The following is a 13,244-nucleotide window of genomic DNA, read 5'->3' on the forward strand; positions in this document are numbered from 1 at the left end:
TTTTCCTTTTGCACACATTGTAACCATGTTTTCCAGAGCTATTGCCTCGGTATGTATCATGCTTTCGAATGAAATACTACTCAACTGACACTTGAAGGCTTTCCGCCCGGTCTCACGGCCAACCTTCTTGCGCCCCGTCCGCTCGGCCATCCAGTTCCCCTCCGGTCCCTCTATCCCTTCTGCTCTCCATGCTCGCCTCTTGTCCAATGAGACCCGGACAGCGATTGACAAGGCCGTTGCCTCCGCCCCGGTCGTTCTGTTCATGAAGGGTACCCCCGAGACACCGCAGTGTGGTTTCTCGCGGGCCAGCATTCAAATCTTGGGTCTGCAGGGCGTTGACCCCAAGAAGTTCGTTGCATTCAACGTGCTTGAGGATGCTGAGCTGCGTCAAGGTATGGATTACTTAGAGTGTGGGGATTTCCCTTCATTGTCGGTATGCTAATTGCTATGAATCATCAGGTGTGAAGGAGTACTCAGAGTGGCCGACAATTCCCCAGCTATACCTGGAGAAGGAGTTCATTGGTGGTTGTGATATTCTGATGTCTATGCACCAGAATGGCGAGCTTGCAAAGCTTCTCGAGACTAAGGGTGTCTTGGTCGCGGCCGATGAATAAATAGGCCCAGGTGAAAGACGTTAGTTCCATCTGATAGATGGTTGTCTCTGTAAAACTACTTGTCTCTAATGTATTTGGTCGGAATATACTGCGGGCCAGGAAGCCTCGGTCAGAAAATTCAACGAATGGCAATCATCTCCAATCTATACTGTATAGTGAAATTGGGTCTTCTAGAATGCGATGGTTACTGCGCCGCAAAAGAATGAGCTGGCGCCTTGTTAGAACCCCAGTTGATGAGGTGTAGCTTTGTATGTACAGTTGATCTCATTACATTAGTATTTCCCGGTCTGCCTATTGCAAGGCTTGCTCTGCTTCTTCTCTCGACTTGACCAAATCCTCAGCAACACCTTTATCCAGCTTGGCACGTTGCCGGGCCTCATAGGCTTCTCGGCTTTTCAAAATCCGGCCAACGATCTCGCCAGCGTTGACGTGCTGGAAGGCATGCTGCTCAGCTTCTCGGAAAATTCCCATTTGCTTGGGGGCAGTGTATGGGTCATATGTCAACGGGATAAATGTTGTAGGCCCATGGTAGACAGCGTCGGGAGTGCCCCATGGAATTGCCTTCAGGTATGGTTCGCTGGGTGTGAAAGGTGCAGAAAAAATGACAGCATGGATGTACTAAAACAAAGTCAGCATGGTTCTAGTGCGTCAAGGAGTAGACTTACGCGGCATTGAAGTACGCAGAGACCGCGCTCAAAAATGTTCATGATTGGGTAGTTCAAGCCCTTCCAGTGGTTAATCACATCGTCATCATGGATACCTGCAACAATATAGGCGGGGGAGTAGTCTTCGTTGAAGTCCTTCAACCTCTTTTCGGTCTGTTCTGGCTCATACCAGCCATTTTCGTGGCCAAGCTTTTCTTCAAGCTCCATAACTTTGCGTAAGAACGCAATATGACCCGACGAGAAGAGATCGAAGCCTCCGTCAACGTAAACAATGCGCTGTCCGGGCTTGGGACCCTTTCCATCGACCAGCGTCTCGAAAAGGCCAGGCTCCTCAACCACGTGGTCCATTTTGGCAGTGCCTGAACCAGTCCATGTCCAAACTTGAGGACCAGGCTGCAAGCCGCTCTCATCTGTCGCATAATCCTTAATCCTCTGTAGAAGATCCGTAGCGGAATTTTTGCGCTCTTCGGGGCTCCCAAATCCTTCTTCTCCAGCGAGAGAACCCTTGACGGATTTAACGAAATGGTTCCTGGTGCACAACAACATACGGCCAACAAGGTCCGTAGTCGATATCCCAGGGGTCCTTTTGACGACACGGAATCGGTCAGCGGCCTTGACAAATCGATAGCAATCATTTCCATCACTGTCAGAGGTGATATCGTCTCCATGAACAACGTATTTACATCCGTAATGGGATACCCAGGGTAGATAGGTCACGTAGGGGGCATATGGAACGCTCTGAGTAGCCCAACGACACGCATCGACAGCTGCGACACTATAGAATGAGAATGTCAGTTGTAACTAGAGTATAGAACAGGACAATGCAAACTGACCGTTCTTCAAGTGACATCACTGTCGGGCCTTTGTTTTCGAGGATTGCTTGGTCAGAGTGTATCCCCACGTAAAGTTCCTTTCCCAGCCGACGGGCCTGGAGCATAGCACCGGCATGACCTGCAGATTGACTCCGGTCAGCTTCCAGCGATATAAATAAGAGGTAAAACTCTGGGCTTACCGTGATGGCTGAAGTCGAAGCATCCATCAACCCAAAGTCGATCCTCCGAGATTGGCACATCCTCCTGAGGGTCAACTGGCCATTGTCCAGGCAAAGGAATCTGATCTTCGGGTGATGTTGAGTCCATGCTGATATTGCGAGACAAGGAAATAATTGTAGGGAAGAAAGCAAGAGGGGTGGAGGGGGATGATCGACGGGATAAATTACTAGAGAGCACGGGGTACACGGTATGTAATCCCTTCACATTCTGACCTGCGGGGAACTTTCTCTAAATCTGTCTTGCAGGGCATCCTTGCGCCGAATTTCGAGCTTCGTTTACTGTGATCTGATTGATCACTTCGTATCTTCGTTCGGAGACCCCTCAACCCCACGTATTGGGCCCCTGTTCGCAACCCCTGTCGACCACCCCGTATCGTTTAATTTCTCCCCGACGTCGCCCCCAACGACGCAACGACGCCAATGGTGCCAGCTACATTTGCCCCGAGTCTGTCGCGGAGGGACACAGCCAAGTCGGGTGGTGGATTTGAAAGTTCCCATGGCATCCCACCACCAGTATCCAGCGGAGGTGGTCTGCTCGGGCCGCAGAGTGCAGGCGCAATCTATCAACAGATCCATGAGATGGCCGCTAAACGGATATCGACATTGGACTACTTGAGAAAAGCGTGAGTGGACACCTCAGTTTCTCGCCAAACAAACTAATTCTCCTCGCAGTCACGAAGGTCGGGTCTATTGGTTTAATACCGTGCATTTCTCTCGAGCTGATATCGCGCGTCTGCCATACTTCGAGGCCCGGAAACTCTCTCGTCGAGCAATCAACTACTTGCTGCTCGGCCTGTCCTTGCCGCCAATCCTAGACGTCAACTCAACACCGTTTGAGTATCTAAAAGCCCTCAATGCGCTACTCTTGGAATTTGAGGCTTTCCAGCAAGTACACCCTCCGGATGGCAGTTCCTCATCGAGTCTTGCCAGGGCGCGCATCCCACAAATGTTCAAGCGTGCTGCGCATGCAGGGACCAAGACTCGTCGTGCAAGTTCTGCAACTGAGATTGGACTCCCAATGCAGTCCAGTGATCCATCAGACTTGAAGAACACGGCGGGCAATCTTTCATCAACTTCATCTTCTGCGGCCTCTATTGTGTCGTTTCCATTGACAGAGTCCTCTGATCTGCTCCCTGGAGAGGAATATACCTATCTTCTCACCCCTTCATTACCCTTTGAACCCGACTTCTTCGAGACGTTCGCCACCCTGTGCGATGTTTTGATTGACTGCTATAGTCGGCTCACCACGCTAGTGTCATCCCCGTCACTTTGTACTGTGGCTCTGGGGGAGACCTTTTCCAAAGCCGATGCCAAGTTACGGAAGATTATGGTAGCTGGCGCTGTGCGGGAATTTGAAGACGCGAGCCGGAATAGCGTCAAGAATGAAGTAGCTGGCGTCAGCCGGGTGGTTCTCGGCGGACTATTAGGATAGTGTTTCGTTTTCATGGGGCGTATATACCTTCGGGTCTGGAGTTTGGGTGGTCTCAGGGCGTAAGGATTCAGGACATAAGGATTTGAGGATTGGTTTCAAGGTCATGTTGTACGATGATAGAATTTCAAATCTAGGTTCGAGTGTTTCTAATGGTACATTCCTGCCTTCTTCTGAGGCAAATTAAATGATCATAAAAGGCAATGCGCTGGAAAGATGAGGTTGCAAACTTTTTGAAGGCCGTGAGTGGTGTTTGGTCCACAGGAGTCCGAGGGTGAAAAGACAGATGAAACAAAAACTCCACGCGCCACATGCTTCAAAAGGCAGAACATACGCCGGAATATGCAGTCGCTTTATGCAAATGGTATCAAAAGACGGTGCTGAAAAATGTCCATGGTGACAGGTGGTTTATGCCTGCATTCGTTGCTTTTCGAGGTCACGTTGTTCACCGAATACGCGACGGCTCATTTCGAGGACAGCCTCGAAGCCTTCGCGGCCAACTTTGGCGTTTTCACGGAATCGTTCCACACTCGCGTCCTCAACCTTGTTTTTGATCTTCTGCCATCCACCACAAAGAGCAGTGATTTTTGCTTCTTGGGTGAAATCAGTAGTGGTGGTCGGGCTGAGGGAGGATTGACGGTAGGTGACAGTTTCGCGGACGCTGAGGACATTCGACCATGTGAGGTTCGTCGAGCACATGGTAACTTTCTTCGCGACGGGGTCGACATAGGAGATTTCGTAAACGTGGGATGTAGTAGTTCCACCAAGCAAAGTGAGAACCCATTGTGGTACAGACTGGTTGCACGTGATAAGACGTTCGGTTCGCAACTATAGAGAAGTCAGGATTCATCGGATTCACTCATGTCAAGGCGAAGCAACTCACAATGCCAGTGCTCGGGTCAACCGATCGAGAGAGTGTGTCAACTCCCACGACGTGGGTAGACTTGTCGTTCCAGGGACAGTATTTGCGCCAATTTGCTGTGGACACCTCATCCCACGAGTAGTCGAAAGTGCATCCAGAGGAGAAAACCTTCATTGTGGCGGGTCTTGATTCACCCTGGCACTGTTCAAGGCGTCGCAGTAGTAGGAGTTTTGAATGAAACCTCAAACGATAGAGCGAGATGTGATTGCCGGAATGGAAGAAGACGGGTAAGCCGGCGAGAAGGCGAGTACGTATATGCCTGAAGACGTAGTGCGGTGAGGTGGAGTGGAAGTGAGGAGACTTGAGAAGTAGAAGAAAGTCGAAGAAATCTAGTCAAGGAGGCGAATATGAGTAAGAATCGAAAAAAATGGAGAAAGGTGGATTTCGGACGATCCGTCAGTCGAGGGGAAAATCTAAATTTTTCGCGGGTCAGGGCGCGGGTTTTCCCGGCTGACTAAGGCCCAGTTCTCCAGTCCTGGAGCTTATGTTCCAGCACTGATCTTTGATCACTCACTCTCAACATGGTCGAACTCAGGAAGCGCAAGGCACCAGCTCAGCCTCCTACCACAGAAAAGAAGCCCAAGCCGGCTTCCAAGCCCAAGGAGCCAGAGGCTGATACTGAAGAAAGCCCCGCGCCAAAGGTCCCAGAGACCGATGATACAATCGACTTGGAGACCTTTGGGGGTGAGATCGAGACCAATGACGGCGTGAAAACCACCTTGCAGAAGCTTGTCGACGAGAGCAAGGCAGGTGTGGTGTTGTTTACTTACCCTAAAGCCTCCACTCCTGGCTGTAAGTCCCTATCCCAATCCTCGATCAATCTGGAATCTGGAACGTTGCCCGTTGGGAGCTCGTGCTCCTGGTTCTTCATGCTGTGACGTTCTTTATTACTACCTCACGCCACTCAATTGGTCCTCTCCAAGCACACTAGCTCACCATACACACAGGCACTAAGCAGGCATGCTTGTTCCGTGACAACCACACGCACTTGACCTCCACTGGTCTCTCCATTTATGGCCTCTCAGGGGACTCTCCCAAGGCCAACACCACTTTCCAGACAAGACAAAACCTACCATACCCTCTGATTTGTGACCCTAAGGCCACCCTTATTGCAGCTATTGGATTCAAGAAGTCTCCCAAGGGAACGACCCGCGGTGTTTTTGCCGTGGATAAGAAGGGCAAAGTCTTGCTTCGGGAGGCCGGTGGCCCAGACGCAACTGTTGACGCAGTCCAAAAGATTGTCGCCAATGCCAAGGATGACAGCAAGGAAGATGATAAAACCGAGTGATTTCACGCATGTACCTTTAATATCAGCGTCATTAAGATACCAGACAATGCATGTGCGACAGTGGCTTTTACAGACAGTTTCAACCTCATCAAATTTTCATCTGAACCTTGCAACTCGGGTATCCAAGTTGAAACCCGATATAGCTCAATTAAGGCGTGCCACAAAAGCCTATCATCGGGTGTTTCAAGGTAAGCGGCGTGTGATATTGGCAGAGTCCGAGTGCACATATTCGACCAATCAACTACAGAGCACACCAACTGACCAACAAGGGCCTACCCCTCCCTTTCTGGTATCTTTTTCTCCGACTCTCACTTTTCATGCTCACAATGATGTTGGCACACTTGGTTTTCTTCATTTTGGGCCTGGTTGCTCTGAGGCTTTTCACCAAAAGGAGAACGAATCTACCTCCAGGGCCAAAAGGAAGATTTATCATTGGCAATTTGTTCGACCTCCCACCGCCGGGAATGCAAGAATGGAAACACTGGCTCAAGCACAAGGATCTCTACGGTGGGTTTTCTTTGGGGCCATTTCGACAAAGCTAAACCCTAGCAGGGCCTATCAGCTCGATCACAGCTCTGGGGAAAACCATCATCATAATCAATGATAGAGACCTGGCGTTCCAGATCCTAGAAAAGAATTCTGCAAAACATTCATCCCGGCCGCGCCTTGTCTTCGCCGATGAATTGTGAGTTTGTGTGCAGCATTCTCTTCACCAGATGTCCTGACTTAAAAAAGATCTGGATGGGGCAAACTCATGTCAAGTCAGGATAATACACCACTTCTTCGGGCCTATCGACGAGCCGTGACAAGAGTCATCGGAACACGAGAATCCGCATCCAGATTCAATGGTCTTCTCGAATTGGAGGCACAACGGTTTATATGCCGTGTGTTTCGAGAACCTAAGAAGTTCCTCCAACATAACAGGACGTAAGCGAGAACCCAATTTCAGTGGGCCAATTTATTAAAATTCACAGGGCTGCCGGTGCTTTCATTCTGAATATAACATACGGCTATCACATCGAGCCCCAAGGCGAAGACCCGTTAGTATGTCTGGCTGATCATGCACTCAAGCAGTTTTCAGATGCCGTCGTTCCAGGGTCATGGCTAGTGGATTTGATCCCAGCGTGTAAGTTGATTGTATCTTTTTTTTCTTTCGTTTCCTTGCTCATTTTTGCCCAGTAAAATATGTCCCAGAATGGATGCCGGGGGCTAATTTTCAACGAATTGCTCGTGATCACTTTCAAACTCTCACGAAACTGCTAGAAAGCCCATTTGCATTTGCAAAGTCTCAAATGAGCAGAGAAGACCGAGGTTGCTTTGTATCAACACTTCTCAAACAAGGAGAAGATGAGGATATCATCAAATGGTCAGCAGTGGCAATGTATGGCGGAGGATCCGATACGGTATGTCCTCCTCGGAAGCCCCAAGCAAGGCTAAAGCTTATGTCTTCCACGGACTGTTGCAATCTTAGAAGGATTTTTCCTAGCAATGATGTTATATCCTGATGTTCAACGCAAGGCTCAAGCCGAGATGGACAATATATTTGGTGGGCCTACATTGCCAACAGTGGCCGATCGCGACAAACTACCCTACGTGAATGCAATTGTGAAAGAAGCCATCAGATGGCATAGTGTTGCACCTTTAGGTATTCCTCATAGAACAGATGAGGACGACATCATCAACGGTTTCTTGATTCCCAAGGATGCAATCATTGTACCAAACATCTGGTATCAACTATTCCTTACTACCCTATCATGTTGCATATCTGACAACTACAGGTCATTCAATAACGACTCTGCGATCTACCCTAGCCCACGGGATTTCCAGCCGGAGCGTTTCCTTTCCTCTGCCATAGATCCCGGTGATGTGAGCTTTGGCTTCGGTCGTAGAGTTTGCCCTGGGCGTCTGATTGCCGAAACATCTATCTTTCTGATGATTGCACATACACTAGCCGTGTTCGATATCAAGAAGCCTACCGGAGAGGATGGAAATCTCATTGAACCGATTGTCGATTTCACACCGGGTATTCTGAGCCACCCTGTTTTGTTTGAGGCTGCGGTTATCCCACGAAGCCAGAAGCACGAACAACTCATTATCGACTTTGAGAAAGCCCATCCTTTTCTGAAAGGAGATTCTGAGACTTTGAGAAAAGTGTATCCTTTATAACATAGAAAATGTCTAATTCCTGAAATTGATCGTTTTACTTGCCAGTTCCATTGTTAATCGGGGAAGTTGCTCTACATCTTGGGGTAATTATTGGACTTTGCAGTATAAGACCGGACAACCGGTGTCATGAATCTGCTCACAGTGTCACAAAGTTTTAGACAATTTCTATGTGAAACCCTAGAAACGAGTGTGTTATTTGATGCATTCTTTGTGTCCTAACTTGGCTTCTCCTTTTTCACCTAGTTTTCTTCTCTTTGTTGCCCACCTTCGAGTGCTTCAGGTTGGTCATCTAGATCATTATATCATGGAGGGATTGAAAAGCCTTATGGCCGCTGCTGTAGTATATTGGCTAGCACTGGGCGGCAATGTACATAAATGGGAAGTATGCTTCAAGGATGTTCTGGACATTGAGCGTTGCATATATAGGCCTGCAATATACACTTAGGCCGATAATAAGTAACTAATGATAGTGAAAACTTCACCGCTAGAAATAGTTCGTTCTTCTATGTGTATTGTCCAGGGCGCACTAAGGCAATCAACTCGCGCATTTTCTTTTCCGAGTTGGCAAGGACCAGGCTTGCCAGTTCCTAATAGGCCTTAGGCTTTTTTCCTTCTTCGGCGTCCTCGTACATAGCTTCAATTGCTAAGATATTGCCCACAATGTTCAAATACGTCAAGCAGCCGGGTTCTCTTTCCCCAAGCAGATAAGGCAGCTCCCAAGTTTAAGCAACATCGCATTAAGTATCAGTCGACACATGCGCCCATTGCCGTCAACAAAAGGTTGATGGTTTACCAAATATGGGTGTATTTTGCAGCAAGAGACATAGGATCGATGGCTTCGGTATTCTATGCATGCGTCAAGTCTGATTGTAGCTCACGTATCATTGCTTTCATTTTGTAGCCTATCAGAGAGGCATGAGGAAATGTATGGAAGCCTGCACTTACATCCTCGAATCGATACATGCCACTTATCTTCCCATTCCATACTTTCAGCGTCTATCTTGTTGGTGCGAATACGATGCGTCTGTCATCTATTCGCTGAGGTCCTTGCCGATGATGCACAATTGTTGAATCAGGAATGATACCGCTTTGGCATGCTGGATTGTCTCTCGGCAACTCTGGAGAATGGATGTGATTGTAACATCGGCAGGTGAGTTGCATAAGAGAGCTTGTTTCCGTTCGAGAAATTTCTCTTCGGATTCCCCAATCTCCTCGGGTACATCCTCATCACGGAAAGCCGCTGTACAAAGTTTAGATGTCACATTGAAATTACTTCTCGCTCGTGAAATCATGTTGGAACTTGAGATCATACGGAAAAGGCATTGCAAGATGTAGTCCTCGAGTAATGCTGCTTACTCGTGAAGATTCAGAACACAGTTTTCAGGGACTTGGTTACCAAATGGCGCCATTTTGGCATAGTTCTTTTCAGGATCGAAGTCCGTGCCTCCAATTCTGTAATCGTAGGTATCTTCCATGGTGATAGTGAGGTTGGGCTCTGTTCCATGGAGAGAACGGGCACGTACTGTGCCATTTCCAAGCCGAGTGGATAGCATAAGCTTCCGAATGGACTTGGCTAGGCTGAGATGGTAGGGCATTTCGGATTCGTGTCGGGCAATATGGGGGCAAGAGTGTGAAGAAGAGAAAATAGAAAGAAAACTTTTTGGAAGCTTGACACCTTCCCAATTTAAGTAACAAATAATGGCTCACGGTTTAGCCCTGAGCCATAAGGCTAGTGATTCTATCAAAGCTAAACATAGTTCTACTATGAAGAAGTAGACAATCTCTGTACTAAATGATCATAGTGGGTGTACTATTTCATGCCTCTTTTTTTTTTCTGAGCCTCGACTTGGCCCCTCCTTTGACACGTCTTTTTTACCAATTTTTGTGTGCCTCGGGTACCTTGATAATATCATATGGAAGTAGGGCCGTAAACTCAGGATCATTGCTGTAGATTTGGGCTATCAAATAGCATTTAAAACTGTTGGAAGCGGGGGTAAATTATAGAGAAGTCGATCGCAAAACCGCCACTTAATTGTACACTTCACTTGACTGCTTCGATCACGTTGGCATGATATGGCGAGTCCTTGAGGCATAATAAAAGCTATCCTGCTCGCGTGTATTTGAGATAGAAAAGAGACACCAATGGGCGAGATTATCAAGTTATACTATAACGCATTACTACCGAGAACGGTTGATATTTATTTATTCATTTTTACTGAAGACATAGGGTCCGAGGTGGGAAGTATTCAAGAGTGAACTAACCAGTATTTTATGCTGAACTCGCCTTATATACTTTTTTGACATGTTGAATGCCCAAAAAAAAGCAACGAATAGTACGTAAGAGTTGTGACAGCTACATATCCAGCTCTTGCTCGGTCATTCACGCTTCCCCCGATTGCGGTTTAAGCTATTCTCCAGTGGTTCTTCGTCATTCACATCCTAACTATATCATTGACAGGGCTTTCAGTCCATTTTTCTGCCAAAAGAATTCCTGACTTTAAGGTCAACCCACTTTCCAGTATTTTCAAGCACACATATATCACGCCGCGTGTTCCAGAAGTTTTCCAGCTGCGGAGGGGCCGACTTCGTAAAATCAAATAGCAAATGAGTACGCACGCATGACTCTGGTCTTGGCAATCAAAAGAGAAGGAGACGGTGATTTGAACCTGTGCGATAGGATTCCTGTTGAAGGTACATGTGTGTAGTATCATCTCAATACATTTGCAGCTGCGATTTGTTATGCATTGAACACCACCTTCAGAATCGAAGAGCTAATGTTGGCATAGAGGAATCACTAGCAGCTTGTGGTGTATATTAAGACTGCTACAAGGACATGTATCAACTTCACCAGCGTACGGAAACTAGCACTTCCGGCTGCCCACAGTGTGACAGCCATCAGAGCACACCTTATGGTGCAGTATCCAAAACGGTTGTGTATTCCAAACAGAGCGGATGAAGCTTCCAGCATTGATCGTAGATTTTCCAACGGGAATTCTGAAGTCGACGGAATAGGTGTATTCTAAACCATGGGAAGATTTTCACTCCTAATAACATCCGCTGGGGTGTCACAGGCAAAGTCATTCCACGCACCCTAAGAAATTCGATTCAGTAGGCAAGCGTGAAGTTGCAACTCGGTGCAAAGCACATCGCCTCTAAAGTCGAAATGGTCGTATACACTTTGTATACTATTGTGGGAGGAATCTTCGGCCATGTGCGTTTCGGTGGAAGTTTGGTTATATTGTATTGTATAAGCCCTTTGAATATCTTCGGAAATGTAGAAAGTGAAGAAGCAAAAAAAATCCTCAGTCCTAAATAATGATTCAACTCAATCCTGACGTTGGTGTCTTCGTCATCGACCAGACTTGGGCTAAACCGGGCCCTTACACAAATTACAGATCCTCGTTAGTCTAGGTCATTCCAAGGTTATATATTATGGATCAGTCTTTCGGTATCTGTCCGCCATGGATTGTGTGTTTCTTTGAAGCTTGGGTAAAACCAGCCTGGGTGGTCTAGCGAAAGACATTGGTGAATCAGCTGGTGGGGGAGAGCCCCATACTCCAAGGTTTTGGCCTGCGATAAAATGGTCACGGCTTTGCATGAATTTCAATGCGTGCTTGGCCATTTCCTTTGCTCATTGAGCAAAAGGCGGCAGTGGAAAGCCATGGAGCACGGCCTAAAATCATATGTTTACTTAAAATATGCAGTCTTCAAATGATGACACTTTATTGCGAGCAATTGAATTGGTATTACAGATAAATATGGAATTGATAAGAAGGAAAGTAAAAGAGAAAAAGGGCAAATAGACTGCTTCCTCTACTTCAGATGCATGTATGCATTGACGTTAGTAATGCCAGTTGCTGTGTGGCTCGGTGTGATGATAATCCGTACCGGGGATCGCACCTCCGGAGTTACCCTGCATCGGCTTGATTCAAACGCTCGCAGACGCTTGACGATTTCCAAAGCTTCCAGGTCGTAAGTCAAATCTCTTGAGCAAGGAAATGTCAATTTTTGTTCTGTTTTGTGATTTTCTGACAATGCGCTGACCTTCAAGAATAGAGCAGAGTCTTCTCATCATGGCTCGCGGTGTCCTGAACGCCGCTAAGGCGGCATCAAACGTCGTTTCTATTAACCAGGTAGGTAGTCCGTACATCCAATGCTGGTCTTTTACTCAATTGCTGTCCAGAAATACACGGTTCAGTCTACTGGTGTCTGGGAACGGATCCGTCGCCTTTTCGCTATTGACCCTGAGCGTTCGACCGGTATCCCCTTGAACTCTCAGTATCGCCTTCCTACTCCCGGTTCGCTGCCTCCTCTGGCCTACGATGACCCGGTCACCCTCCCGGCCGGCGACATTGCCGACAACCCTTACTGGAAGCGGGATGCCCGAAGGAGCTACCCTCAACTGAGCACTGTGCGCCAGGCAGACGCAGTCGGCCTCCTCACGGTCGGAAGCCAGGCAGCTCCCAAGAATGACATCCTGAAGATTGGAGAGGCTGGCGAGCAGCAATTGGTTGCTGTCAAGGAGCAGGGTGAAGAGCGGGGCTTGGCTGCTCTATTTGAGCAAGACAAGAAGAGCATCCAGGGTGTGTTTGGCACCAATGGCCTACCTCCCACTCCTTGCAACATCAACACTGTCCCTCAGAGCTCACAGTCAAAGTACGAGCTTGGCACAGAGAACGGCTACCCCGAAAAGTAAGACATGATCTGCTTCCCATTCTCGGTTCAAGACTAACCATTCTACAGATATCCCTGCCGCACCTTTGTTTGATCATATCTGCATAAATCAATTCACTTTTTTCCCTCTTCAGGCTAGCCCCAGTTCTTTTTTGTTTATTGAACCCGTAGGTTCGTGCATAGAGATCTCCTTCAAAGAGAGATAAGTTCAGAGAGTACCATTCAAGTCATTGGACATGCGCAACCAATCACTTTTTTTTCTTTCTTTCTTTCTAGAACTGAGGCGAACACATAGAACATCACACGCAAAAAAGACGATGGGAGACGAGACCACGACTAGAAGATTGTGTCCGAGAATAGATTGGCCACAGTACCACAGAGATAATTCAGTACGGTTAACCTGCAGATCACCTTCACCCCACACCCAACCCCAGT

The 13,244-nt window shown here is 47.6% G+C and overlaps 9 protein-coding genes across 9 annotated transcripts; 5 read left to right on the forward strand and 4 right to left on the reverse strand.

The window, feature by feature from the left end:
- Window positions 1-25: 25 nt before the first annotated feature.
- On the forward strand, window positions 26-614 carry N7508_000772 (monothiol glutaredoxin GRX5; the record flags this gene model as incomplete). The annotated part of the gene is made up of 3 exons (XM_058458857.1): window positions 26-49; window positions 98-392; window positions 460-614. 3 exons carry the CDS (start codon window positions 26-28, stop codon window positions 612-614), a joined length of 474 nt encoding a protein of 157 aa, XP_058325079.1.
- A 291-nt stretch (window positions 615-905) lies between these two features.
- Window positions 906-2,418, reverse strand: N7508_000773 (ethanolamine-phosphate cytidylyltransferase; the record flags this gene model as incomplete). The annotated part of the gene is made up of 4 exons (XM_058458858.1): window positions 906-1,232; window positions 1,280-2,054; window positions 2,113-2,230; window positions 2,292-2,418. The coding sequence occupies 4 exons, from the start codon at window positions 2,416-2,418 to the stop codon at window positions 906-908; spliced, it is 1,347 nt and encodes a 448-aa protein (XP_058325080.1).
- Window positions 2,419-2,750: 332 nt separating this feature from the next.
- Window positions 2,751-3,762, forward strand: N7508_000774 (uncharacterized protein; the record flags this gene model as incomplete). The annotated part of the gene is made up of 2 exons (XM_058458859.1): window positions 2,751-2,953; window positions 3,003-3,762. 2 exons carry the CDS (start codon window positions 2,751-2,753, stop codon window positions 3,760-3,762), a joined length of 963 nt encoding a protein of 320 aa, XP_058325081.1.
- A 405-nt stretch (window positions 3,763-4,167) lies between these two features.
- Window positions 4,168-4,795, reverse strand: N7508_000775 (putative mitochondrial protein sorting (Msf1); the record flags this gene model as incomplete). Its single annotated transcript, XM_058458860.1, has 2 exons — window positions 4,168-4,587; window positions 4,643-4,795. The coding sequence occupies 2 exons, from the start codon at window positions 4,793-4,795 to the stop codon at window positions 4,168-4,170; spliced, it is 573 nt and encodes a 190-aa protein (XP_058325082.1).
- A 407-nt stretch (window positions 4,796-5,202) lies between these two features.
- On the forward strand, window positions 5,203-5,969 carry N7508_000776 (thioredoxin peroxidase DOT5; the record flags this gene model as incomplete). The annotated part of the gene is made up of 2 exons (XM_058458861.1): window positions 5,203-5,473; window positions 5,629-5,969. The coding sequence occupies 2 exons, from the start codon at window positions 5,203-5,205 to the stop codon at window positions 5,967-5,969; spliced, it is 612 nt and encodes a 203-aa protein (XP_058325083.1).
- Window positions 5,970-6,295: 326 nt separating this feature from the next.
- Window positions 6,296-8,135, forward strand: N7508_000777 (cytochrome P450; the record flags this gene model as incomplete). The annotated part of the gene is made up of 7 exons (XM_058458862.1): window positions 6,296-6,476; window positions 6,522-6,654; window positions 6,705-6,896; window positions 6,944-7,095; window positions 7,149-7,372; window positions 7,488-7,696; window positions 7,748-8,135. The coding sequence occupies 7 exons, from the start codon at window positions 6,296-6,298 to the stop codon at window positions 8,133-8,135; spliced, it is 1,479 nt and encodes a 492-aa protein (XP_058325084.1).
- A 673-nt stretch (window positions 8,136-8,808) lies between these two features.
- On the reverse strand, window positions 8,809-9,098 carry N7508_000778 (uncharacterized protein; the record flags this gene model as incomplete). Its single annotated transcript, XM_058458863.1, has 2 exons — window positions 8,809-8,981; window positions 9,014-9,098. 2 exons carry the CDS (start codon window positions 9,096-9,098, stop codon window positions 8,809-8,811), a joined length of 258 nt encoding a protein of 85 aa, XP_058325085.1.
- Window positions 9,099-9,166: 68 nt separating this feature from the next.
- On the reverse strand, window positions 9,167-9,730 carry N7508_000779 (uncharacterized protein; the record flags this gene model as incomplete). The annotated part of the gene is made up of 2 exons (XM_058458864.1): window positions 9,167-9,434; window positions 9,492-9,730. The coding sequence occupies 2 exons, from the start codon at window positions 9,728-9,730 to the stop codon at window positions 9,167-9,169; spliced, it is 507 nt and encodes a 168-aa protein (XP_058325086.1).
- Window positions 9,731-12,208: 2,478 nt separating this feature from the next.
- Window positions 12,209-12,903, forward strand: N7508_000780 (uncharacterized protein; the record flags this gene model as incomplete). Its single annotated transcript, XM_058458865.1, has 3 exons — window positions 12,209-12,268; window positions 12,319-12,827; window positions 12,879-12,903. The coding sequence occupies 3 exons, from the start codon at window positions 12,209-12,211 to the stop codon at window positions 12,901-12,903; spliced, it is 594 nt and encodes a 197-aa protein (XP_058325087.1).
- Between the last annotated feature and the right edge of the window lie 341 nt (window positions 12,904-13,244).

Source organism: Penicillium antarcticum, assembly GCF_028974205.1.
Source record: "Penicillium antarcticum strain IBT 31339 chromosome Unknown utg000001l_segment0_segment0, whole genome shotgun sequence".
NCBI lineage: Eukaryota > Fungi > Ascomycota > Eurotiomycetes > Eurotiales > Aspergillaceae > Penicillium > Penicillium antarcticum.